The sequence below is a fragment of the Poeciliopsis prolifica genome, unplaced genomic scaffold, assembly GCF_027474105.1.
Source record: "Poeciliopsis prolifica strain line A6 unplaced genomic scaffold, Auburn_PproV2 SCAFFOLD008, whole genome shotgun sequence".
Classification (NCBI taxonomy): Eukaryota; Metazoa; Chordata; class Actinopteri; order Cyprinodontiformes; family Poeciliidae; genus Poeciliopsis; species Poeciliopsis prolifica.
Genome location: NW_026562383.1, coordinates 7,511,013 through 7,538,247, shown reverse-complemented (window position 1 = coordinate 7,538,247; position 27,235 = coordinate 7,511,013). Strand labels below are relative to the sequence as shown.

The window sequence follows — 27,235 nt, the reverse complement described above, 5'->3', positions numbered from 1 at the left end:
ATGTTATTTCTGATATCTGTGAATTTGATAACTTTTAATCTAAATGGGTACTGAAGTCGTGGGTTTTCCAAAAATGTTTTAAAGGTGTTTTTTTTTTTTTTTTTAAATCATATCAAGGTTCCCTGAATAAAAAATAGCAAACAGATTTATATCAAGAGCACATACTGTTCATTTAGTATTCATATTGGTTCGCCTGAAAAATAAATGTTCCCTCTGGTTCTCGCTGATCTATATTCAAGGATGTTCAGCAGAATATCTCTCAAGGTATTTCAGCAGGTGATCTGTCCTCTGCGACCTAAAAATATCCATTCAACTCTGAACCAAAACACAGTTTACTGTTTAATTTCTTCAAATTAAACCCAGCTGAACTGTTGACATTTATGTAAGCATTAAAATAATAAAAAAAGAAAACATCTACAAAAAGTCAACATTAACAGAACTTCAGCACACTTTCATGACACAAAAAACATTGTCTTTCAGCAAAGACGTTTATTTTTTTAAATTCCTTATTTGATGTTGCTTTACTTAGCACTGCGCTAAAGGCAGAGATGATCTCACAGGTGATTTGCACTCCAGCCCAAGTGGATTCAGTTTGACTGACACTGCCTAATAGCTATGCTCCCTAAAAGACAGTTCATGTCCGGGAAACTCAGGCATCAGGTATGTTGGGGACAACTTCTTTGCAGTCCAATCATGTGACCTGCCCCCTCTTTCAGCTGCAAGCAGGTTTCCTATATCAAAAACTATTATAGGCATGTACCTGTCCTAGTAGAAGTACCCAAAAAAGGAAACCAAGCTGAAAGAAGTGCATGCCTCGTTATAAAGTTGGGAAAGACAGACTTTAACCTTGAAGTTACTCCAGTGACTCAGCTGAAAACCTGCTGGAAAGACTAAAGTGGAAGAGAGGCACGCTGAATAATTTCTAGGTTGTAGAGCTGCTTCTCGTCAATGTATCCTGGATTGTCTTTTTACCAGGCTCCCTTCTTTCATCATACTCAGCAGTCGACATGTAGACATCAGAAACTAAAGGATAGTAGCCCAAAATGTGTGCCTGCAGAATTTATTATGTAACAAAAACATCAAAACCACCATTAAATTAATTTAAAATAGCAGTGGCTTAATGAAACAATGAGAAAAATATCTATAATCTCAAAAAAGGGGGGTTGGGCAGGCACACACACAATCATACAAAACTCAACATGAGCATCTTCAGTCACTGTCTGTGTTTTTATGGGACATATTATTTGTCACTGGATGGCATTTCATCTTTTCTATGCATGTCATATGATTGCTATGCTCACTGGATGAAATTAATAAGTTAAAATATGTCAGTCTGGCTAAATATCTCCACCTGCTGATGGTGTGCAAGGCTTTACAGTAGCAATTTTGGAGTAAAGTCCACCCTGAAGTCATACTCAGCTCATTTTGAAGAGTAAAACGGGAAAAGATATTCATCCATCGAGAGTATATTGTCATCAGTCCGTTAAAGGGTGACATAGACATAAACAGGACAAACAGCCATAGCCACACATGCACACACACACTCGTACTTAGCTTGGGGCAAATTTATTAACCCTTGTAGGCTGAACGTGTCGGTGATAACACAACTAAGTTTGGAGTACCGTAATTCCGCCTCACAACGGTTTTTGAAAGGAGAGACGTTGCGATTTCCAGCCAATATGGGGTTATTATGGTATTTTCACTCCCGCCGTAGCAGAAAGTAAAATTAATATGAGGGGCACTCCTTTATTAGAGATTGTGAAAGTAACTGCTTAATTTTTAAGCTTCCAGTTGTTATGGATAAATCGGCAATATATATTTACTCACATGACATTTAAAGAACTTTGTACAAATAAAATAAGCAAAAATGTCCAGTCAGAGATTTTAAACTTAGGAATCAAAGGGTAACTAAACAGTTGGACTCTGAGAGGAAATGTGGTAACCTGAGCATAACCAAGGAAAACATGCAAACTCTGAACCTTCCTGCTCTAAGGTTACAGTACTACCAACAGTGCCACTAAGAAAGAAATGCATGTCCTTTTGGAAATTAAAAAAATTATTGTGAATTGACACAACTTCCTGTTTTCAAGTAGTCTGAGAAGAAGTGATCTGTTTAGCCAAACCTAAACAGAATTTAGCATCAACTGGGTTCTTCTAAATGTCTTTACTCTTCTCGTTTGAACTTTTTCTCCAATGAGAAAATTATTTTAAAATAATAATAATTATATTTCCCACTTACTGAATCCTAACCAAGAGACAATACCTGATGTTGGAAATATAGGATGTTAGTCTTAGAATTTTTTTTTACTGCACTTCTGTACTGATTTAATGATTTTAGCAATTTGTAAAAAAATAAAATAAAAAAATAAAAAATAGAGACAGTGAAACATTTATTCTAAAGTTGTTTGGCTTTAAGATCTTTCGGCATGCAAATTTACTCATTTTGTGGTAGAAGGAACATTTTTATCTTTATTCCTTGTAAGTGAAGAAGATTATTTTCTTCTCATTCAGCCTGCAGAAAATAGTTTCTTTGGTCCTTGGGAGAATTCACCTTTTGATCCGTACAAGCTGTGCTTTTAAATTGCTCTTCATCTAAACGCAATAGGCTTTGCCTCTTTCTTTATATGCATCTAAAGTCTATAGATGATTTTTTTTTTAACAGTGTTGATGTGTCTATGGTTTGATAACAAGGTTTTATGACACATCCATCTCTCAAACATCAAATTCCCACTTGCCTTTTTATTCTGACTCACAAAAAAGCACAGTTTCCCTTCATAAAAGGCTTCTAACACCTACGTGGTATTCAGTAAGCAGTTATGTTACAGGAGCCCATGATTACTAAAGACATGACAAATTCAGCTTACTGCTCTCCTATCAATTCTGTGGTAAAGTGTCAAATACCACGTCTATTTATTGATCATTTTATTCTTACTTTCAACAATGCCTCTTAAGACACAGCTGTGGTGTAGCTTCCAACAAGCAAGCAGATAAACATCTGTGTGCAACTTCACGGTAGTCGTTTCTTCTCACAGGATCACGTAGAGAAGTTCTCCAGGCTCTCACTGTAAGATGTCAACGGTACTGGTGGCTCAGGGTAAAGTAAAGATAGGCACTGTTTGTACGAGGCTTAGACTCTACTGAGCTTCCTGTACCGAGGCAATGGGAATGACTTTGTTCCCCGCCGGCTCTGAAGAGTCAGACGGGGAAAAGACAGATTAAAACAGATTGGCTGAGAGAGGAATAGAAAGAGAGATTGCTCTGAGAGGTTTGGCAACCGTCGCAATCCGGCAACTTATGCTGAGGTGCATTTCTCCACTCCTACACTTAACCTTTTACACAGGGAGATATAATTAAAAATCCTAATGAAGAGCACATTGAGAATTTATGTACAGCAGATTTGTTCCCAATTATCTCCTTCCAATAAGATATTACTGCTGAGAAGAGTAATGGGAGGCTGTAAATATCTCAGGTCATTTGGTATTAAATAGAAGTTGATCATCCAGTCATAATGACTCCTGCTCTGCTCGACTTAGTTACAGGTGGATGTAAACGGATACTAATTGTTCAGTCAGTCGGCCAGTTCTCTGGTTAAATTAGATTACAAATCGACTGAAACAGTGATTCTTCAACTGACTTGGCCCATGCTGGAGAAGGGGGTGAGGGAAAGGCTCTGAATGATGACTAAATGTGTAGTGGGCTGCAGTCTAATTAACAAACTTGGGATGATTTGTTGCCAAGGTCTTATGCAATCACTGAGAGCACATTGGATGAAAGAGATAAGCAACAGATTGACTGTTTGTCAATGTTGTACTTTACTAAATCATTCAGGATTGCAAGGCTGAACTGGTGAGGACGGGTCAAGGTTTTAGGACATTATACAAAAGATCATGTAGTTTTGACTGCATTTAAAAGTTTCTCCAGTGAAGGTTCATTTCAGATTTCATCTGACCACACTATTTTTTTTAATATATAGTTCATTATTACAGGTTTTCAAACCAATTTTTATACAAGACAGATAGACTGGGTCAAACAAAAGTTTAATACCTTTACTTTTGTCAGTTTATCAAATAATAATACAATCCAAAAAACATTTTTTGTTGATGAAACTAGACTTTGGGTTATATGATGTAGTGGACTGTGGTTTTTATCCAGAAGCTCCCATATGGATTAACATTTTCTTAATAACTTTAACTGAGGCAAGTGAGAACTGCAATATTTCAGATGTTCTACTTCTCTTTTGTTTCCACCTAAATGACTTGTTGATAAATGTTTTGAGTAATTTTGGAGTAATCAGATAAACAAATGACTGTTCCTCATCTGTCTTGGCATTTAGTTTGTTTTGGGGTTCTAATGCATTTTCCAATCTGATTTTCTTTTTAGCCAAGTTTTATTTAATTGATTTCTTGAGTCGATACATCAGTCAGTAATCAGGCCTGGTTCTGGCTTTTAACACTGAACCCAATGAACATGGCTCTATCCCACATCAAAAATAAGTTGATGATCTGAAACATTCAAATATAACAAAGAGCACAGAAAAAAGATCTGCATAGAGGCAAATGCTTTTTTATGGCACTGTTAAACTGATATAACTACACAAGGATCACTAGTTTGGAGGAGGTATGTGCAGGTGTGAGACTTTTTCGCATGATAACCTTCAATGAAAACCACACAGTCACATAATTAAAACAAAAAAAACCCCATTAAATTAAATGGTTCATAATTTGTGCATAACTTGAAAGTCTTTTGTTGACCAACTTATTAAAAACCTTGCTATTGTACTGAGAAGGTGAAAACTCCTGAGTTTCACAATGAGGCTGGAGAACAACTCCTGAAATTGATGATCAACGATATTTGATCTTAGTGTTTGTCCAAATAAATTACATTCCTCTAAACTATGACCTATGCCACATATCAAACTCTCAAGCAGCTCACCTTGTAGAGGTTCATTCACAAAAGAAAAGAAACCTTGAACAGAAAAAGTTCAGTTGTTCCTAGAGCCGTTAATGAGCACCTCATTATCTGAGGGCCTTCTGTATTATAATATACAGCTGGAGTTGTTACTAAAAGCTGATAAAATAACACAAATGCACAAAAAGTGAACACACATGTGTTGTGTTATAATGATATTTGATTGGCTATGTGTCTAATTGAGTCTCCAGAGAGAAAAAGCACCAGGACAGCGTTGGTTCAGCCAGTCTGAAAAGCAGCTAGAAATTACTTAACAGCATTAAAGTGCCAGATGATTCCAAGTTTTTCAAAAAGAATGACAAACTAAGCCAGAACTACTTCTGCCTAATTTGGTCTGTCAGTCATCTATGTGTGACCATGTCGAAAATAGTTGAATTTAGTATCATCTCTCTGAGTTTTTATTTAATTGAATATTTCCAGTGCATTAAAATTTCTTGTTTTTTAACTTGCTAATCACTTAATGTCTTAGACTCCATGTTGCCACTGTAGTAATTGTGATGTAAAAAAAAATTCATATTTTCAAAACTCCTGAGCGGTTCTTTAACCTCACGTAAAAAAGTGCAGCTTTTGTTTTTAAACATGTTTAAAATCATTGTTTTAAGACATTTTTACATGACTGCGTTTGTATGAAAACATCATGAAACTCCGAAAAAATTTACTTAAAAAAACCTACTTACAAGACTGTTTTACATTTATTGCATTGTGTACCCTGCTACTTTTAGAGAAATACAAATAGATCATTTATAGTTTTATAGTCATAATATTAGGATTTATTTCAAATGAATAAACTCTGGTTCAGAGCAACCCATTTTTTGCAAAATGTATTTTTTAACATTTTCCTTTTTCTGCTGACCTTAACATTTACATAATATTTATTAATGTATATTGCGATAATACGATTTATTTAGAAGCTTTAGCAACAATTAAGGATGCAACATATAATGTTCCATGAGATTCTGGTTTTGACAGGAAAACCCAAATGACTATTATTCCACCTTGTTACATCATAAGTCAAACATTGATAGGTTTATGTGTCAAACTTGAGAGGCTTCAAGCACAAACTCTCTTATAAAATGATGGTTGATGCAACAGTGTCTGTTAAAATATTTACAACTCGCACTTTTACATTCTTAGATTTACAATGGACGTTTCTTTTTTCGACAGATAGACTTTCTTTGCCAGGGCAAAAACAAACAATGTACAGAAAACTTTCTATATTTCAAGTTGTTGCAGACAGTTTTGAATAGCTTTGATGCCGAGCTTTATTCTGATTCAACTATGAAGAAACAATCGGCTTTGTGTCTGGACCTATCGGGAAAGAACCTTGGAAATTTGAAAAGAGCTAGGGGATTGACTGATGCTAGTTAACTCTGTGGAGTTGAAATGCTTCAGGCGTCTGATAACAATAACCCCAAGGTGTCAAAGTGCCTTTATATGTGAATGACTGAAGGCAAACCCAGGAGTTGCTGGACATGGGGAGCCATGGACATTGTGCTGCTCATGTATAATATAACTTGTAATTCTGACCAGCTACAAGGAATCCATTTGGCATCACAGTTGTCACACTTTAGGTTAAAAAAAGAAAATATAACTGTAATACTTTGAAATATAAGCAAATTCTATTTATTTGCCCTCGCATATGAAGGCTGGCTTGGAAACTTTTAAAGGTCCACTTCAGCCCCAGGCAAAGTTCTTCTGCAGAACGCCCTTTTCTTTCAAATTCTTACCAGAGGTGTCTAAACAGGTGTTTAGACAATCTCACCTGCACCTTTGGCAATATGAACAGCCTGCTTTTGAGTCTGATAAAAAAAAACCCAAAACAAAAAACACACAGGAGTAACATATGTTTTCTTTATTTTTACAAAATCTACTTTGTTCTGAACATAGTTCTCAGAAGCTATGAAAGCTCATTTGGATCTAAAGTTGAGATGGGCAAAGGTTTGCTCAAGGATGCAGATTGAGGGGGAGTTATTTTCATCAGTGTAAGAATTGTAATAATCTATGTATCTTAGATGGATGTGGCAAAGAGAGACAATGTTAAAGAGTCCACAGAAAATTGAGACATCAGTGCAGAAGTCTTTGGTCTTGTCAAAGCTAAACTTTTCAGTGAAACAAGAATTTACAAAAAAAAAAAAAAAAAAGAAGACAAAACAGACATAAATCCAATGATGACAGAAATCCCACCATTTTCAACATGAGTGGCTCTGACCTGTGACTCCCTGGAATTGCAATCTTTTTCTGATGAGTGAGGGCACCATATCCAATCGCTCATCAGCTCACAATAACTGCAGACCTCAGTGTAGACGTAAAAACTTTGGAAAAAAATATCAAAGTATGCCATTTTCAGTACAAGTGAGACGTTTAAAAATAAAAGTGAAAGGAGAGAGAGACATTCAGAAGCTATTAAAGAGTCAACTGTATTTTTGATGACATGTTAAAACATGTCTAATCCACTGAAGCTTCAAGAGAGAACAGGAGACAACAGGACAAGTTGATGTAACACATTAAAGTTGCTTTTTCTCAACTGAAGGTATTCTGAAATTGTTCACAAAGTTCTGATCTGAGGTCGATGTGGCTGAAACTTTATACCGCAGAGATGACAGAAAAGCTTTCCAGGGTGAAAGCCCCAAAGAATTTCACAGAGGGCAAATAGTCCATAATGCTACCGCAGACATGAAGGAAACTTTTTAGCATTTCCCATTTTTAAAAAACTCGTCAGGCACATTCAGTAGAGCTTTTCCACTGCCAGTTGGACTCTCACTGGGTAGGTGAGGTTAAACCCAAATGCTTGTGTCATATCAGTGAGAAAACAACTGTGACGCACTAGTATATGTCATGCTTGTGGCCAGCAGTGATGTTTTTCTCTTTTGGTAGATATTTTCTTTTATATATCACCTTTTAGTGTTATGTAACACTGAACCATTTAGCTGTGAGTTTTGTGTTTTTCTTCTTTACCAATCAACAGCGGTATTTTCATCTTTTTATTTTTCATTTGACAGTTGGAGGACTTTCTGTCCAACATCCTTCTCTGATTATTTAACCGTTTTTGTCTCCAGTTTTTCTGTTAGCCAGGCTATGAGTTTCAACAAAATCTTTTTGTTTTTGCTTGTTCTTCTGCCTTTCAGTGTTTATCTTTGGACTGACTCAGAACAAAATGTTCAGACTGGAAGAACAAACAAAGAAAATCCACATTTTCACCCACATATACACATCTGCATGTATATATGCAACATATAGCATATATATATATATATATATATATATATATATATATATATATATATATATATATATATATATATATATATATGAAGTTCAAATGGCATTTTTACCACTTAACACCATCATGATAAACTCCTCTGATTGTTGAGTCTCAGGTTGGTTGGTTGCTTAGGTCAGGCAGTGAAAACAGTAGTGATCTCAGCAAACACCAGTCATAGACACCTGAAGTCCCCAGAGTTTACCATTTACTTGGTTAATACTACAGATTCATTTAAATAGTGTAATTACACTTTATAGAGATTGTTAGATTTCAGGTGGGTAGCATGAAAATGCTTTTCTGTAAACCAACTCAACCCCAGAACCATCTCAAAAACACTGTTCAAACACACAACTCAACATGCTACATAAAATTCAAGATATTGTCAATAAAAAAAATGAAAACAAACAGTTTGCGGTTTCAATAAAGTCTTAACCAAAATCTAGTGCTGTTATGTTTTTTTTTTTTTTATTTTGTCACTGTCCTTTCTATTTCTTCCATTCCCTTTCTTTTATCACGTCTTCATTTCTGGACTTTTGGCCTTGATTACCTGAAAATCTTTAGCAATTTCTTCTCCTTTCATTTTTCCATTTTGCACCGCCTCAATTTCCTTACTTTTTCTTTTTAATCTTGTCTACTTTAAAGTCCTCCACTCTTTTTTTTTCTCAATTTGCACTGCTCTTTCTTCATTGATTTACTACCCTCCCTTTTCTTCCATCACATCATTTTTTATTCCCTACACATGTTAACAGAATTAATAGCTACCAGGTTATGCCTTAGAGAACCTCTGCTATCACTTCCTCTGCACAGGAGCAAGGTCCTTAGGAGAACTGCTGCCGCCTGGCCATTTGTCAGCTGGGGGATCATGTCTACAGGCCGTCTACCAGCCTGGGTGTGGCAAAATTAAGGTAGGACAAAAGAAAACTGAGCTCCTTTAAGGGATGTCTCCATTCCAATTGAATAAGCCTTTTGAAGTACAAAAACAATGTCTAGATTTTTTTTAATCCTTACTAGTAGATATGAACCAATCTCTAATTTCACATACAATAAATTACATTAAATAAAAATGTTCCAATGTATTAAACTTCTATGCCTTCTATATTTAGCCTTCATTCACTATTCATTTAATTCATTTGCTTCCAAAGAGTCACACTTGTTCATTGGTTGATAACACATTCAGATACTTATGAATATTTGTTTAAATCAGATCTTTGTCCTCAAAGTGTCCCCCTGTTTCACTTATAAGTACAGACTTCCTAGTATGGTGTCATGGTCCAGGACTAAACAGGAAATGGGTGATACATTATCTAATTAACAAAACAAACAATATTTCTTGAGACAGTCTGGAGAAATGCCTATCAATATTTGTTTACCAAATGACAACTAATGCATCAAGCTCCCACTAGAGTTAACAAGAATGCGGTTAAGCTCTGGACTTAGACTGGAGCAAGTATTGCAACAACATTTCTCATTTTCAGACACTTTGCTACAGTTTTGATTTGTGGATCATTACTGTTCTACATCATGACTCAGTCTGGGCCAAGCTTCAGCCGGCAGACATAATTTGACTTCATAATTTGCAAATTAGATTTAAGTCAACTCTATAAATGGTGGTGGAGGGATAATGATTTCAACATGCTTCTCATTCACTATGAGGTGTTTGTCCTGATATGCCTCCGTCTTGCTTTAGCCAAACACAGCTTTGTGCAGTGAAACATCTCTACTTCGGTCCTTTCTGTTCAAGAGAGATTGTTCCAAAGGTCTTGGTGTTCAGTCAAATGCAGCCTTGCAAGCCTAAGTCGTGCGGCTACTTTATTTTTAGAGGGATAAAGCCTCTTTATTGGAAACCTTGCCATACTCTCCAATATGTATGGTCAAATTTAAAATCATAAATGAGGTCTGCCAAGCTGCCAAAACTCCCACAGTTATAGAGATGGCCACAACTGTTGATGAATATTTAGACAAGTTAAATAATGACAAGCATCTGATTGTTACTTTCACTTTCAAATACATTTCTTCAGTGGGTGAAAAGAAGCAGAGTTTGCCCGGGACATATTCTCTACCAATGACAGAAGGGAATATATAAAATATAAATTGTATTGTTTCTATGCAGAAATTTCAGACAAATGATTGAGTTTTGATAGCTTTCAGTACATGAAATATGAATAGCAAATGTAAAGATCTAAAACAAAAGATTACTGATGATATTGTTCAATTAGTCTTTGCAATTTCCATACATTGTTTCTGAGATATGCTAGAAATTGAAATATGAGCAATAGACTTTGGCTGGATGTCTATTTTTTTCCTCTTGTGTGTTTGAATTTTTGTGCAATTTTGTGTGTCAGAACATTTAGGGAAAACTACACACTCTCACTTCCCTGAAAATTTAAGCTTTTTTCTTTGAGAAATTTGTCAAAGTCTAAAGGAACAATGTCTTCTAAAAAATATTGATACGACTTACAGGCAACTTGAAACTATATTTACTTGCTGCTTGACAAAACTTCATGACAGTTGCTGTGCTGTTTCGCTGATCGGTAGCTTAAGTGCATTTTGCTCCACAAATAGGAATTGTACACTCTCTGCACAGTCATTAATCCCCCGCCAACAACACCATTTAAATGCTTTTTCTCTCCTGCTGGTTTTTGATGTAACACTTTAGCAGTGACCAGTGGCCACTTCCTGTTTGCAGGGTTTAAATGGAATAGGTTGAAACAGCAAAAAAGGCAGATAAGAAAAAAACAACCAAAAAAAAAAAACTATGCTACTCATTCAGCAGTTAATATTTACGTTTTTGGTCTGAAATCTCATAAATCTGAAAGAACCTTTGTGTCAAATTAACAAACAAATGTCATCATCAGCCATTCATTGCAGGAATGCTTTGCAGAATTGTCAAGTGGATTTTAGTTGGTCATTACAACATGATTTGATGTTTTCAATTACAGCGCTGGCCGTACGGTTAGGCTGTTCTTGCTGAAAGGTGAACCTCCACTCCTGCTCCAACTTTTTTGAACCATCTAACAGGTTTCCTGAGAAATGTTCGATTCATCCGATGTCTCATCTCCACCAGCAGCACTGGAATATGAAAATTAAGCACATTGCTTACAGCAAGATTATTCAACACCGCCTTGTGATATCAAAGGATAGATAACACTGAAGACAGGGGAAAGAAATTGAATTTGCAGATTCAGGTTTGTGTGGTTTTATCCAAAACAAAGTTTTTGGTGAAAGTGGTTGAGCAATACTTTTTGCAAGGTATGATCTGTTTTTGTCTTTAAAAAAAATGAAAAGCACATAACTTAAGCCTCCAGCAGTCCTCCGGGATCCGTTGGACTCCTTAAGTATTTTGTACCCAGTGCGTGGTCCTGGCAGGGTCATACTGACCCGTCTGCGCTTTTACCAGTATTTTTTTATGAGGTTTCAGGCGGACTGGACCCCCATCGCTTCCCCATTGTCCGAACATGACATCTGCCACGCTCCTCCTGAGCGTCACGCCAAGACTGGAGGAGGGTTAATCAGCAAGCATGTTTAGATTCTTCATTGTGCCAATGTGCCAGTTTCACTCGTTCTAATTAACAGAGGCAGGTAAATACAGCATTTGGCTTTTATACACTTGAAATGGTGGTGAGGCAACTGCACTCATGAATTGCTGGATGTGATTTTAACAGCAAGGATGATATGGAGTCAGTGAAGGAAAACAACTGATGTAATGACAATCACAACACCCAAACAGTCTTCTATAGAAAAAAACAAATACATTTAAAACAGGTATTTGAAAAAAATAAAATCTGCCACTGTTAATTAGTTTTAATTCCAGTTTTAACTCAAACTTAGTCAAGTAGAGAGATAAACAATGCATGCACTGATGCATATAAAATGTTCCTATTATCTTCTACCCAGCAAGTACTGATAAGATGTTTCAACATCAAATAACAATTTGCAACAATGTGATCAATATTCTACGATGACATTTTTGACAATTTTTCTTGGTTCATAAAAGGTTTTAGCTGATACGATGCTAATATTTTGTTGAAAAAGCTTTAAAGCAAGTTTAATATTTCTAGAAACATCCGATGTAATTGGACAGGGATAATGTTTGTGATGTTGTGAAGTGGGGAGCAGCACATCTGAAGGTGTGATTCTCAACCAAACTGCTGTGATGTAGTAATAGCCTTACACCTACGCTCACAGACCATGCTCAGACACTGTCTGTTAAATATCACAGACATAAGGTGTGTATTTCTGTAACACCTTCACACTAAGAAAAGGGATCTCTAAATTGTGATGACACAGTGAGCAGCTTTCCTTTACGTAATATGATCAATAAATGGCGGATGATTAGAAGGAAGGAATAGTCTGTAGCTTCCGTCTTCAGTCTAAGAACTGTGATCTTTTTACATTTCGCCTGTAGTACAGGCTGCTAATTTATGAAAACTATGTGGAAAGCTGTTGAAGTCGAAAAATAAACCGGTGAACCTTAAACAGTCATATATTTACTTCCAGAGGAGTTAGAACATTGCACATTGAAATAAAAAATAATCTAAAGCATCATTAAGTGATTACATTTTAAGGACAATTTCACATCTCTATAAGTGGTTAGAATATTCACATAATATTTGCCAACATTTCAAGTAATTCTGAGATTTTTTAATATAGACTTCATTTAAATCAAACAATTATTTTATCATTTTAAAAAATGATCTGGTTACAGAAATAAACAAAACAAACTGTGTTTTTAGCTTGTTTCTTTCATCCAGGGTAGAATTTTAAACACATTTTGTCCCAAAACTCAAAAATAAAACAATTTAAATCAAACAACAATTTGAAACAATTTAAATTAGTCAACAAATATTTAAGTTCACATAAAGAGAAACCAGACTATGGAGTGCAAGTTGCAGTGTTTGCTCACGCTGCAACAAAAATAAATTGTGAGACTTTGGCTCAAAGCTGAGACCGACTGTCCCGAAACTCTCAAACAGGCAATTATATATCTTTTACACTGTGGGAACAGTGAACAGATCCCTCTGGAGTCAGGTATACTGAGCTAAACTGTCATAAAACTCCTACGTGCTGCTCAGTTGTGCCAAAAGACCAGAAAAAGCCTCAAGCAGGGCATCTAATGATTAAAAAAGCGACACATCAGCTGAAGCTGCTCTGTTTTCTGTGAATCTGATGGGTGGAATAATCTGCTCTTACCCTGCTCATCATCCTCACCCTGGAAAATTACAACTTTCTTTATTTTATGTTGGGTCAGAGATGTCAATTGCAGAGTGTGGAGGTTTCGTAGAAAAGCTATTGACATGGAGGCAGCAGAGAGCACAGCGGGTCAGGTGAAGAGTCAGCATCCACCCACCCTGACTGCATCTGCCTGTTGTCAGTGACAACCACTTTCAAAGGAAGAGAAACGAGCTTGTCTCCTTACGCTTCCTGCAGTGGTAACGTAATGACACAAGCAGTTTTAAAATAATATGTCTACTCAAGTAGGTTATTATATCTACTTCTTAATTTTTTTTAAAAAAAAGGACATTCACAGATAAACTCTGATATGATTTGAGCAGAGAGATGAGAGAACTGAAACAGAAATACACCGGTCTAAGATTTTTTTGTGAATAATTTGTCTCTGAACTTATTTCTATTCCTATGCAGGAGCTTTAAGTAATAACATTTTTGTTTCTACTTTTTGAATAAATCGGCCATTTAACCGTCTTCACAGTAAAATGTTGATAGGATTTTCTTTTAAAGTCCCAGTTATAGAGAAACGTCTCTCAGTATCATTAATTTATATAGGTTATAGGACATATACTACGTTTTTAACAAATGGAGTCCAGTTTTAAAAACAATTACACCATAACTCACTTACCCCTTTATAAAAAAACTTCCCCTTCACCCAATAGACTAATATCACTAATATAACCTGCAACAAGCCCTGACAATCAATCACAAAAGAAAAGCCACAATCTGACGAAGCATCAAAAAAAAAAAAAATAAACAGCTAACGAAAATAGGAAAAAAAAAAAGACAAAGTATAATGACACACCGACTGGGAACAGGGAAGATGAAAGGCTACTCTTTGCTGATACCTTATTAAATTATAGTCAGCAAACTTTGAATCTTAATTTATGTTTCTTTGGAAAACATCACCTGACTTAAACATAGAAAAGCTTTTAACTCATCTATGCGTACAGACAGTATTCATTAGTGATTTTTGATGTATTTCACCACTCACTCACTCAAATCTGGCAATAAAAGACTCCAATCTTGTACCTCTCAGTAAATGAATAACACTATTCTGGAGACAGCACAATTCAGTAAAGGCTTTATCAAAGCCATTAGAGGTGAATTAAGTCTGAAATGTGTGTGAGGGTATAATAGGTTGGCTTTGTTGATGGATCCTGAGGAAGCTTTTTGTCTAGGATATACTTAGACACTGGAAATCTGTCTTCCAACAGTTTTAATTGTTTTAGCCCTAATTAAAAAATGCCCCAAAAGACATGTTACCAACATTTATTACAGGAGTACATAACTAATAAACTAAGAACAATGACACAATCCAATAATTTATAACCTACTATAAGCCAAACATTTGTCCCAACTAAAAGTCATTTAAGTTTTCCTTATCCTTAGCAATGGATATGAAAATTGTTACCCAAGTCTAGAAATATATGTCTACCTGCTTGTCTCAGTAAAACAAACCTGCAGTGACTGCATTATTAACACAATTTTCAGTGAAAAGCACTGAGGTGCCATTTTGCCATTTTATGGAATATGGGTATTTGGTGTCTTTGTTTTGTGCACAGTGAAGTAAATCAATACACACGACTTAAATTAATCAAGAACTTTAGTCACTTACTCAATGAGAAAAGTGACCCAGGTGATCTATAATTTTATGCAAATTCACATTCAAGCAAGATTACTGTATTATTATCAAATTCTTTTAATATTTGACTTGTCAGAAATAATGGAAACTTTTGCAGAAGGCAATTTTCTTCTGTAACTCCATCTTAAATATGCATGTCAAGGCAAAATAGGTTGCATTTTTAATGGGGAAAAAATGATAAATTTAGTCTTTAGCTGACTGCAAAATATGGGGATTCATAACCGAGGACCTGAATCTGTATTGAAGTTAATGTTTTGTAAATCACTTTATGCTTCCTCACACATCAGCACAGTAACTCAAACATGGTAAAAGTAACATACATTATAAAGGATAGAAAGCTTTCTGATTGAGGATGTACTTTGTTCTCCACAGGATGACAAAGCTCTGAGTCAAAATCTCCCAAGCATATTTAAAATGTGGTTTATAGCAGGTTTATGGTTCAACATCACACCAAGAGATTTTAATTTACCCTTTCAATATTTGCATTATCAATACATTGATGATGCAACATTTGTTGCAATCAATGCAACATTTTTGCATGTTTTGCAAATAACTTGAATGTAGTTTTCACTAAGTGTAATCATTTCTGATCTTGAGGATCTTGTTGAAGCTGATTTTTCCAAAAAAGTATTACAACATAATGATTATGTGCTTTTTAGAATTATTCATTGTATGTAAACACTGGGCAGACTTTATGTCACCCTCTTAAACATATTATGATGTGAAGGTTTTTGTTTTCCCATCAAACCAGAATATATGAATCAACCTTTCATCCAGATTCTCTGCTAATGAATTTAGAAAATAAAAGCTACATCTCTCTGGCCTATCCTTGTTTATGCGAAAACATTAAAAAAAAGGACAGATGTACTGCAGAATACAAAAAATAAACCAAGAAAGAAATGTGGAGGAAGCAGAAACTACCTTTGCCAAACATGTTTGCTGTGGAACAAAAGAAGAAAATTAGATGAGAAGGTGGAAGAAAGAGTTGCCAAGTCTTTAGTTAAGTTGAAATCCATCTTTAGAACTAAAAAAAAAATAAAAAAATCCTCCATGTGTTGTTTTCTGAAGAAATCCAGGAAGCGCATGTGCTAAATCAACAGCCTGACACAACATGCTTTATAAAAGCCATAAAAGTAAAACTGGGCAGACAGTCAAAGCGGTGGAGTCCTGATAGCATTGAGAGGAACGTGTGCCAAGACTATTTGTGGGTGGTACTGGTTATCAAACTGATTCGTTAGATTGTGGGGACGTTTGTTTGATTTTTTTGTTTTTTTTTCTTCCACTGACACAACAAAGATAAGCAATTAACCAATCTGTAATCCAATGCAAAATGACTCGAGGAGATCCATAAAGCAAAGAGGAGAAGGTGAGGAAACGCAGAGCGAAAGGGAAAAGCCTCGGCTGTGGCATGTGGCAGTCAGTTATAATGAGGAGATGATGGTTAAGCAGTTCTGCCTATTACTGATATGAAGGTATAACACAGCAGGAGGAGCAGCACAATGCAGCGCTAAACGTTCATAATACACACAGTTTAGAGTTGACAACATGAATGTTATTGATTGCACAGCAGAAGGAGCAAGTTCAATAATGCCAGCAATGAAATTTTAAAAACCACTGAGGTTTTCTCTGAGGGCAGCCAATGGATTAAAGTGATTTATCAGTGCAGACAGCTTTGATTCGGAGCTGGCATTCACTGAGATCTCACTCATCGCAGCGGAATGAGAGGGAATATGAAAAAAATATTGATCTGAGGAATTTTGCTTCATTCACTGCCCTTGTCAGTGCGACTGGGTGTACTTTCAATGCTCAACACGGGATGTTGAGCAATTATTCTGGAATTGTCAACTAAATCAGTGCAGCACAATTTTTTTCCCATATATAATGTGACATTCAATACCCTGGTCAAAGTATTCACATAAATTCATATAATAAAAAAAGAAATGTCCCTTAATGTTTTTTCTTCTTTTGCAATGTGCATTTTATTTAGTATGTAGGAGATTTTTATAGCTGCAAAACACTTGAGTGGAATTCTGAATTAAAATAGACGTAGTACCTAGTTCTTCCATTTTTCTTCTCTTTTCTTTTTTCGTTTTTCAAAGAGTCTTGGAGGTGTTGCTTTCATTTATATTCAGCACTCTTCAGTCTGACACACCAAATGAAAATCCAATGCACATTTCTCTGAAAACAAAATGTGTGAAATTTAATCTCAGTACAACTTTTCTGTAAAATAATCACTCGGATAATAAGTGAACAATACTAATGAAGTGTTTTGGATAGAATTGAAGACCATTCAACTAATTATTAGTCTGACCACCTTTGCAAGCAGACTTCTGCGGGTATTCTAATTTTAGCACATCGTATTGTGAAAGATTTGTTGATTTTACATTTGAATAATACAGGATATATATCAAAAACATATGACATGATTCATGGTCTCATTTTATTACGACACAAAAAACAAGCCTTTAACAGAAGTATACCGACGTGTACAGCCAATTTAGGAATCGTGCCACAGATACAATACTAGGTTTCACACTAGTAAAAATAAAACTAAGTTTACTTGGGGTATTTAATACATAAACCGTTGTAGACGGATGCATATGTTGTTGACAATCTCTCCTAACAGTCATACTGTTAACAGGTTTCCCTGCTTGACATCCGTATCGCATGTTGGAGTTGCAGAAACATCCAATTAACACTGACTGATGACATGAAGCACCAGATACAACAGCTCCACACACAATAGCAGCATTTCTCAAATGCTTGTCTGAACTTATCCTTGCATGGTCAATATGGACTGTTTTATAATTAGTCCACTAATGAGCAGGAGTATGTAACAAACAGCTGGTCTCAACTTCTCCCGATGCAAGCAAACTCTAACAGAACCAAAGTTTGCAACAGTACTAATGACTCTGGAGCTGCAGGGCTTATTATAAAAGCCTGATAAAAGTTGGTTGGAAGTTTCAAACTTAAATCTAATGTGGAAGTGAAAACTTTACAAACATACATAATGTCAATCCTCACATTCACAGACACAACTTTGATAAAGATATGAAAAGTCTCAAAATAAAATCATCTTCTATGGTAGCAGCATAACTTAGAATGCATTTCATTCAATGCCTTAGACTTTAGGCATGAATTTATACAAAAATAAATTCATGTATAAGAAATTCTTCAAGGGATACGCAACACTCTCATATCTTTTGGTCTTCAACACACACGAATCAAATTAATGGTTAACGAGCAGACCTTTGGAAAACTTGCTGACATGCCAAGTACGTAATTCAGGTGTGTCGGAGAAGGAATGCATCCAAAAGGTGCAAAACATTCACATTGGAGGCTCGGAGTTGCAGATTCTTTGTATAACATTTCATAAGTTCAGAGCATACAGAGGTATTTGGACATTATGCTACTCTGTGCATAATGTCCAGAGTCCTGGATAAGAAGGACGGTCAATGTTGTCTCAGGTGGACAACTTCTGCGATGATGTGGTCATTTGCCATGATCTCTAACAAGGTTCACTGGCACATTAAATAAGCTTCACATTGCAAACAAGATGTTTTTTTTTTTTGTTTTTTTGTGTAATTATCCCTTGTTTCACACCAAATCCACATCTTGCCTCTAAATAAATGTTTGGCAAGGAGATAGTGTCCAATTGTTGTCATGGGAACTTGATGAACCCACGATCCCACTCATTGCTCAATTTTTTGTCATTATGCTTTGCAGATGCTTTTACCTTTCTTCCTGATTCATGGTTAAATATGGCTTAATGGCAAGTGCCTAAAATAACTTAAACCATGCACCATTTCAAACCTCACGGAAAGAAACTTTTCACGAATTAAAAGTTTTTAAAAGCTAAGAATAACTTTAAGTGTGAATTAAAATAAGGGTGTCAGTTCCATTTATTTTCAGCAATAGTCAAATCTACTGCAAATTTAGTTAAAAAATTTTGTCAGCATAATGATTGTCTTTTTATAAGTTCTGAACTGTATTTTCTTGCAATAAGGCTTCCTACACATTTTTCCCTCAGAACAACAAACTAATTTCACTACAAAATTTAGCAGCTATCATAATGCAAAATGTTAAAAGAAATAACCTTTATCAGGCTTGATTATGCAGAAGCATAGAAAATGTGGAAACCTCCTCATTTTAATGGATCTTGCCAACAAAAATACTCACTTTTATTTATGTAATTATATAACTTTTAATAAACAGTTCGTAGGGCAACAACCCACCATTAATGGGTTGGTTGTATGGATTCATCCAAAAGCATCACCACACGGATGTCAAAGCTTCAATGAAAGATTTTCAAAACACTGAAAAATAAAATGTATTAACACGACCAGAACTTCCCATAACCAACATGAAGTGAATACAGAAAGAGATGGAAAACTCTTTTTTTTTCTCTCTCCATCACCTCCTGCCCACCCTCGGAGCCGGGAATTGAATCTTAATTACCTAGAGGCTCCGTCTTATGTTTCATGGATGAGTTACCTCATTTGTTAGTTACATCCTATACTCACGCTCCTCATGCTCAGTGCCTGAGAAACCCTGTTCGTCGTGTGAGCCGAGTTAATGTTTCAAAGACCCACTCTAATGGGTTGCATGTCGAATCTAACATGGCATTGATGTGCTAATTCTAACCACTATCTGAATTTCATTACGAGAGATCAACTCTGGAGGTTTGCAGATACATGGAGTTGATGCGCATGAACTTGTTTAACCCCTTTTAATTTGACATACTTTGGTTACCAAAACACCAAAGATTGATAAGGTACTGTTTGGTTTCAAAACAACAAATCATCATTCTGTTCCAATAAGTCATTATATAATGCTTTTTAAAGTCATCAACATCTTACATTTTTAGTAAGTAACAATTTTACACACAAATCTAGGCTCAGCATTGGCTGTTTTCAAATGTATATTTTAAGCAATTTTGTTTTGATTTAATTTGATGCCACTAAACCTGGCAAAAAAATATTTTTCTTGAGTTATGAAGCAAAGAATAATTCTGTGATGTTGACCATCACCCACCTTCTGCTGCACACTGCTGGTCAGACAGCTGGATGAAGACAACTACACTTTTCCCTCATTAAGTTAAATGAGGGAAAAGTGGTTTCAAAACATTTTGCACAATTAGCACACCAGGACACGACCACATACTTGAAAATGACTTTAATTTAACAGGCCTTGATTTCAAATTTGTATTAAATTTGTAATTTGTTAAAATTGTAATAGTCAGTATTCTGGAATTTGTTTATCTTTGATACATTGTTTTTGTAATATCATAAATTGTGACATTTTATTTAAATTAATGCAAATTTGTCCTGTTATACATTTTGTATTTCTCTATGCAATAAAAAATCCCACTTCTAATGACATGTGAGAACATCATATTCTCTTAAGTTCTTATTATCATTCCGCTGAATTAATTCATGGATAAATATTCTCTTCATATCTTTATGAAACATAATGCAAAACCGTTTTGGTTGCTTCTTGGAAATGAAAATGAAGAAGTAGTTTATTTTGAAACAAACTCGGGCATTAAGGTCAGTCAATAAAAGATTAAAAGCAACAGCAGGAGCACAAGTTTTCCTAGTATTCATTATTACTGGATTTTGGTACACCAAAAGCTCCAAGTTTCTGGCTAATGATGTGATCAAAGTGACTTTCCTCTGCAAAACCCTGATTGCAAACTGAAAAGTTTATCCATGATAGTCATAAAAAAACTGCCAACAGACCAACAAAAATCAAATATAAATTGTGACTGTGTTGCTGTTGCTGAGTATTATTGCCAAATAAACATAAAAATGGAACTTGTGCCATTTCACTCGGAACTTGTCCAAAATATTGCTAATATAATCAGTTCCCTTCATCTTGTTTTGTGTGGTTTTATGCAAGGACAGTAAGTTAACTCAGAATAAATGTTTAGGAAGGTGAAAAACGTCTTCAACCATATGCAATTCAGCAGAGTTCAATTTCAGTCATTAAAGGGTGGGAGGTTGGAGAGGTTTTGTTAAATCGACTTTATTTTAGCCTTACATCAAGTTAACTATACTGCTCAAAAAAATAAAGGGAACACTCAAATAACACATCCTAGATCTGAATGAATGAAATAAATATGAAAATAATTTCCACCTGTTGTCTATTCCATTTGCACAACAGCAGGAAATATTGATTGCCAATCAGTGTTGCTTTCTGTGAAATCAGTTTGATTTCACAGAAGTTTGATTTACTTTGATGTTCTTTGAGTATATTCCCTCATCAGAATCATACTTGAAGTGTTGCTTTGACTCTTTCATGCATGTTTGAAAAGTCCTTGAATCTCCTGACGGTTTGTCAACTGCTTGCTCATATAAAGTCCTGCCCATTTCCACAAAGCTCCTCCTGGCCGCCTCCAAGCCAAGCTGCTCCCCCATGCCTTCCCCGCTCAGTTCCAGTAGACTAGCGGCAGCAGCAGTCAGCAAACTATGTCTCAGCCCAACAAGCCTAGTAACAATGGAAAGGCATTGTTGTGATGGCATGCTGAAGACGGAATATTGGAAAGAGAAGGAGGTTCTTAAAGAGTCAGAGGCCTATCTCAAGGTATCAAAATTGCAAAGTCAATTTTTGTTTGTGAGTCATGTTTGAGATATACAGTATTTTTATAACAACTTAAGGTAACACAGTTTCTTGATTGTGCTATAAAATGGAACTATCTTCCTGAAAAAATACATAATACTGCCCGTGTCTAAAGAACTTTAATACATTAAATATATCATTAGTGCACCACAAATTGACATTAAGATTTATTATTGCAACAAATTATGTGCATGATACCAGTATTTCATAAGGTAAAAAAAGTTCATAAAAGTTTAAGATATTATCATTTTTAGGACACTATCTTAAAGCTTACAAAACCACTATGACAAAAAAATAAAACAAAAAATATGGATTCAAAAATGTTTTTTTTTTTTTCTTTTCTGAAAGCTGGCCTGGTTACCAATTTCACAAAACCAAAGGTGTGATGTTCCTGAAGTTTTCACACATTTCAAAGACATCTTGCCTTCCATAACTGAACATCGCCTCCTCTACCGAGAAAGAAAACAGCTTTACAGCAGAGAGCTTTTATGTTACTTGTACATTGTGAGATGGCTTTGATAATCTACTTTTAAATTGCCACGTTTTCTGTGCAAAATTCACATCTTCACTTTCGCAAACCCAATTATCAGACTTTTTGTGTGTCTTCTCTTTGTCTTTCTCGTGGGACATTTAAACCAACTCTTACACACAATGTTTAGCACACTGAATACTTCAACATATTTTATTAAAAATAACCCATAAAAAAACAACTTTACTGGAAGATAAAACAGACTTACTGTCCGAGTATACAAATCGCCTCAAACCTAGAAGAAAATTGTAAAAGAGGCCCAGTAAAAATGTAAACCTTAATTCTCAAGGCCCTGGAAAAGAATGGATGGCATCATAGGTCCAAGAGAAGGTAAATAAACACTAGAAAACAAATAAAGCTTTTTACCAATCTTTACCAGGTGATCTAATAAGAGCTATGGAGGCAGAAGATCAGGAACAGAAAGGAGGGAGGGAAAACCAATAGTCAGAACTCAGAAATTCAAACATTTACTATGTAGATTTCCTTTTGCCATGTTTTTGCAATCATTTTGCATTCCAATTTCTCTCATGTGCAGCTGTTGCTAGTGTGTGAATGCATAACTGTAACTTGTGTGTGCCCCAAAATTAGATTAAACTTTGATGAGCTTCTCCACACAGCCATGCCTCTGGCAATACAGTGTATGCCTGTTCTGTCCCTGTGCCTGCTGTGACATTTTCAGCTCACTCCTCATACACAGCCCTCTGAAAGTACTACAGGATTATTTTCTGGATAAACACAAAAAAAGCTAGCTTTCTGATAAAATCCACAATGTCAGCGCAATGAGAAAAGTGCCTCACGATTCATGAGCCCCTTTTGCCCTTTTTCCTTTGACACCCCGCTTGTGCATCTTTATAAAGTTTTATTATCGAGCAAAAACGCAACTTTGCAAAATCAAGTGCTGTCAAAGTGAGTCTAAATGAATGCACAGAAAGCCTGTTTACCTCTCTTGATGTCACTCAGCAACTGTTTTCCTGCACAAACTGCGGCTCGCACAAAATTACCTGAGCTCTACAGGGAAACACAATACGCTCAACAAAGAGCGAGGCAAGCTGCCAGAAACCTGTTTCCAATTAAATCCTGCATACACCTTCCAAGTCATTAAGAGGTGAACTGGTAATGTGTTGAGATGTGGCAAAGCAGAAAAAAAAAAGAAAATCAACCAATTAAGAGAGCGACGCCTGACTTGTTCTGCAGCTTAGCTATCATTACATCACACACCTGTGCCATTCTTTCTATGATAGATAGTTTTGATGGAGCGAGCGGACCAGCATGTTGTACACGTGATATAATCTGTACCAGGGAGGCCCAGCGATGCTGAGGCATAACTTTTATCCGGACAGATGCCGTCTACTTTTTTCCATATGTGGGTAAGTTCATAGTGCACCAGCTTCACGCATGAAACATCAAAAAGATGCTAGGATAGATTTTACCCTACAACAATGAATGGGCTTAAGGGAATAAATAAAAGGGACATTAAAGTTTCATTCATGTACATGTTTTGACACATGTTGAAAAATTGTTTTTCAAAAAGTTGAATGTGTAGTGTTACTCTGTCAATTAAATGACAATTGTGGTCAGAAATTCTCAAAATTAAAACTTTGATCCAGATTTGCACACAATGATTTGTCAATTCGAGTCTAATTCATGGCTTATCTTTAGGAAATGCTCTACTAGGCCTGAAACATAAGCTATTGTTTTATATAAACAGTTCCATCAGTAGTTTTTACATCACCAGTTGGTTTCACTAAATGAAACAAACTTGGTGCACACAAACATTCCTGGATGAGCTTCCAGATGTAATATAATTTGTGTCTTTATGAATAAAATGACATCAAGTGAGCCACAAACCAAGTAAGTTATCACTAATCATCTCTGTTTGTCGCTTTATTTTATGAGTAATTATCATTAATGTAATCATAAAAACACTTCACAGGTACACTCTGCATTAACACAGTGGTAGCTGCACAAGCTGCCACCAGCTTGGCTCAATAAATCATCACCATCCCACCTGCTTCGTCTGAAACTCGAATTAAACAAACTTATGCAACACGGCCCCTATCCAGCTGTCCACATCTCGACTCTCTTATTTATGTACTGCAATACAGTCGACAGCTCACCCTTAAGTATTTCATTGGCACAAACTTGTACAATGTGACAGACTTTGTAGAAAAAAATTGTGTGGAATAAATGATTTAATACGTGAAAAAAATCTATTTATTAAACTGGTTTATGAATAAATATTATCATAAATTTATTATCAATAAAATATTTTCATCAAAAAGGGAACAAGTTTCATGCAGCAATTTTTATAGTTAAAAGTGTCAAAATACTTGGAGATAAATCACAATGTCTAAATGTGTCATTCTTAAAAGAAAATAGGAAAAAATATGAGCAGATATTAAGATTGTATCAATAGTTTGTTCACCAGAACAAGATGGGGAGGAGGCAAGGAATAAGAATCTTATTTATTTATTTTTGTTTAATGAAGGACCAACTCTATTTCAGTCAATTCTAGAATAAATAAAACTTCATAGGAGGTTTGAAAGACCCATCTCAATTTTATGTTGTCCAGGTGCCAAAAACACATTGGAAAAGCATTTTTGTGTGTTTTCAACCCTCCAGAAATGGCTACAGAGACACCAGTGTGTTTTACAGAATCTCTAATAAGTGTAGAATCATACATTTTGGATTTGCCCAGTCAAGTTATTTTAGATTCTTTAGATGAAAAATGCATCCTCGATTCCTTAAAAACAGAAGCGACAGTAATTTTATTTCTTTGTGCTAATAGGGGATAAGACACAGATATTGACTCTAGCATTGTTAGCCAGTCTCTAACTCTGTCACTTCTGTCTTGGACCAAGTGCTCATGATGCAGCTATACAAGCAGAGCAACACAGCAGTGCAGGAATTTCCAATTTTAATACAAGAAATTGTTGTCAGGCAACAATAACAAATAACATACTGTGACACCAGAAAACCGTAACACGCAGAACAACTAACGACATTTGGTGAGCATCTTCACAAAGTTGAGTTATGCTACAGCTTCTTGTTCTGATTTACAAGGGCAGAAACTTGCTGAAAAACTATAAACTGGCTTTTCAACACAATAATGTGAAATATTGTTTGTTTAAACAGGTTTTGACACCAAATCAAATCACCATTAAATATAATTTTCTATCCGTCTTCAAAGTCTGCCGAACGGATTTCCTGAAAACAACACCTGCACATACCTGATTCCATGAACTCCTGATTGAAGTTGTTCCAGGAAGCTTTGTTCTTCTCCAGGTTCTCCTCCATTACTTTGATGTCAGCAAAGGGACAGTTGCATTCTGGGAATCTGGGAGAGCACTGGCACCAGCAGTCGTTATTGCGGCAGAGCAGCTCACCCTCCGAGTTACAGGCCACATAGCTGAGGGCCGCCTCCACAAAACGCCCACGGAGGAACTCTGGCAGGACATCCTGTAAACCTGACAAGAAGTCAAAGGTTAAAACAAATGTGTGTGAGTGCAAAAGCTGCAATTTCAGCATGAAAAAGAACATTCCTAACATAGCCAATTTATTTACTTTTTTTTTTCAAGGATTATAGGCTATGATCTTGTCCGCAGCAGGAAGCTGAAACAATTTGTCATTTTGACTCCCATGATTCATCATGTCAGATTTGATTTTTAAAACATTTCTCAAATGGGTGGATATAGCAAAACATTAAGAACTGCTCCTGAATATTTAAAAAATATTTAAAAAAAAATGAAACGGAAACCAAGAATTTCAATTTCATCCCATATGTCGTTTTAACCCAGTAAATTTAGTAGCTTTTGCAAGGTATTGAAGCAATTAAATGCTTAACTTGGCCCTGAAACAAAGTTGGAATTAATTTACCAGCTTGAAAATATGTCACATTTTTGCTGCTGCTTTTGTGGTTTAAATTGTATTAAAACATGCAACCCTAATATGAGTGCCAAGATCTATGGCTGCACTGTGTATTGAGCCACATCAGAAGCTGTTTGCAGATTGACATCTCTCAGAAACCAGCAGGTAGCATGATGTGTGACGCTCACGCTGTGTTCCAGAAATTGTTTGTGGTCCGTTCCTGTCTCACTGATTTTCAGTTTAATAATTGTTAATTTGTGTCAAAAGCTGCCTCTCTCTTCACTTCACAAGCTCTTTCTGGATGATTTTCGGCAGCCAAGTCAATCCCACTGTGCCCTGCTATGAATATGCATATCTCTTCTTTGGTATTTTCTCTTTTACTGGCATGGAAAGTAATGTAATTAGTCACATTTTCCATGTTCTATGCTTTGGCAGGTGCTTTGAGGCCTTTTCCTTTTGCTACTATCCTGTGGGTTAGTTAGTGTGCATGTGGGTGGATTGTCATGTGACTGTATATGCGCACACACACACACGCACACACACAGTTCCAGTTCTTCAGGACGTTTCTTCTGTTTGGGAGAGAGAGCTAAACAACCCGCCAGATTTAGTCATTATCTCACTCCATTCCCACCTTGGTAGTGCCTCTCCTTGTTTTCTTCTTTTTGTTTTTTATGGACTAATTGTACTGATAAGATTAGAAGTAATCTCCATATAAATTGTGTTATTATAAGACAGATTGTTTTGTTTTGAAAGTCGGCACAGAATATATATAATAATTTGCAGTGACTTGCAGAAAGCTGCCTCCGTGTTTTAATCAGTTTCCTGATAAATAACGAGTCTTCCTTGATAACGTGCTGAGCGACATCCATGAATGTGGAGAAGTTTGAGCAATTGTGTTACATAAATGCTAAACAGATATCACCACTAAAACATAATGCTAAATATAACTCTACACCACAGTCTAACCATTGAAGTCACATCCAAGGCAACTTTCAAGCAGCCTTTTGAAAAGTTTGGATGGGCATTGAAGCATCACTTGGCTGCACTGTCATTTTATACAAAATTGGCCCTGTCTGTCCAACTTGGCTATTTTTTTTTAAAGAACATTATGAAAGTG

At 35.8% G+C, this 27,235-nt stretch overlaps 1 protein-coding gene across 3 annotated transcripts in view; it reads right to left on the bottom strand.

Moving 5' to 3' along the window:
* The window catches only part of brinp2 (bone morphogenetic protein/retinoic acid inducible neural-specific 2), a 184,329-nt gene that overhangs the window by 17,836 nt on the left and 139,258 nt on the right, over positions 1-27,235 (bottom strand). For all 3 annotated transcript variants that reach the window (XM_055033142.1, XM_055033143.1, XM_055033146.1), the window contains exon 6: positions 25,482-25,718. In XM_055033142.1, coding sequence (XP_054889117.1) covers positions 25,482-25,718 — 237 coding nt within the window. The remainder of the gene's footprint in view (positions 1-25,481; positions 25,719-27,235) is intronic.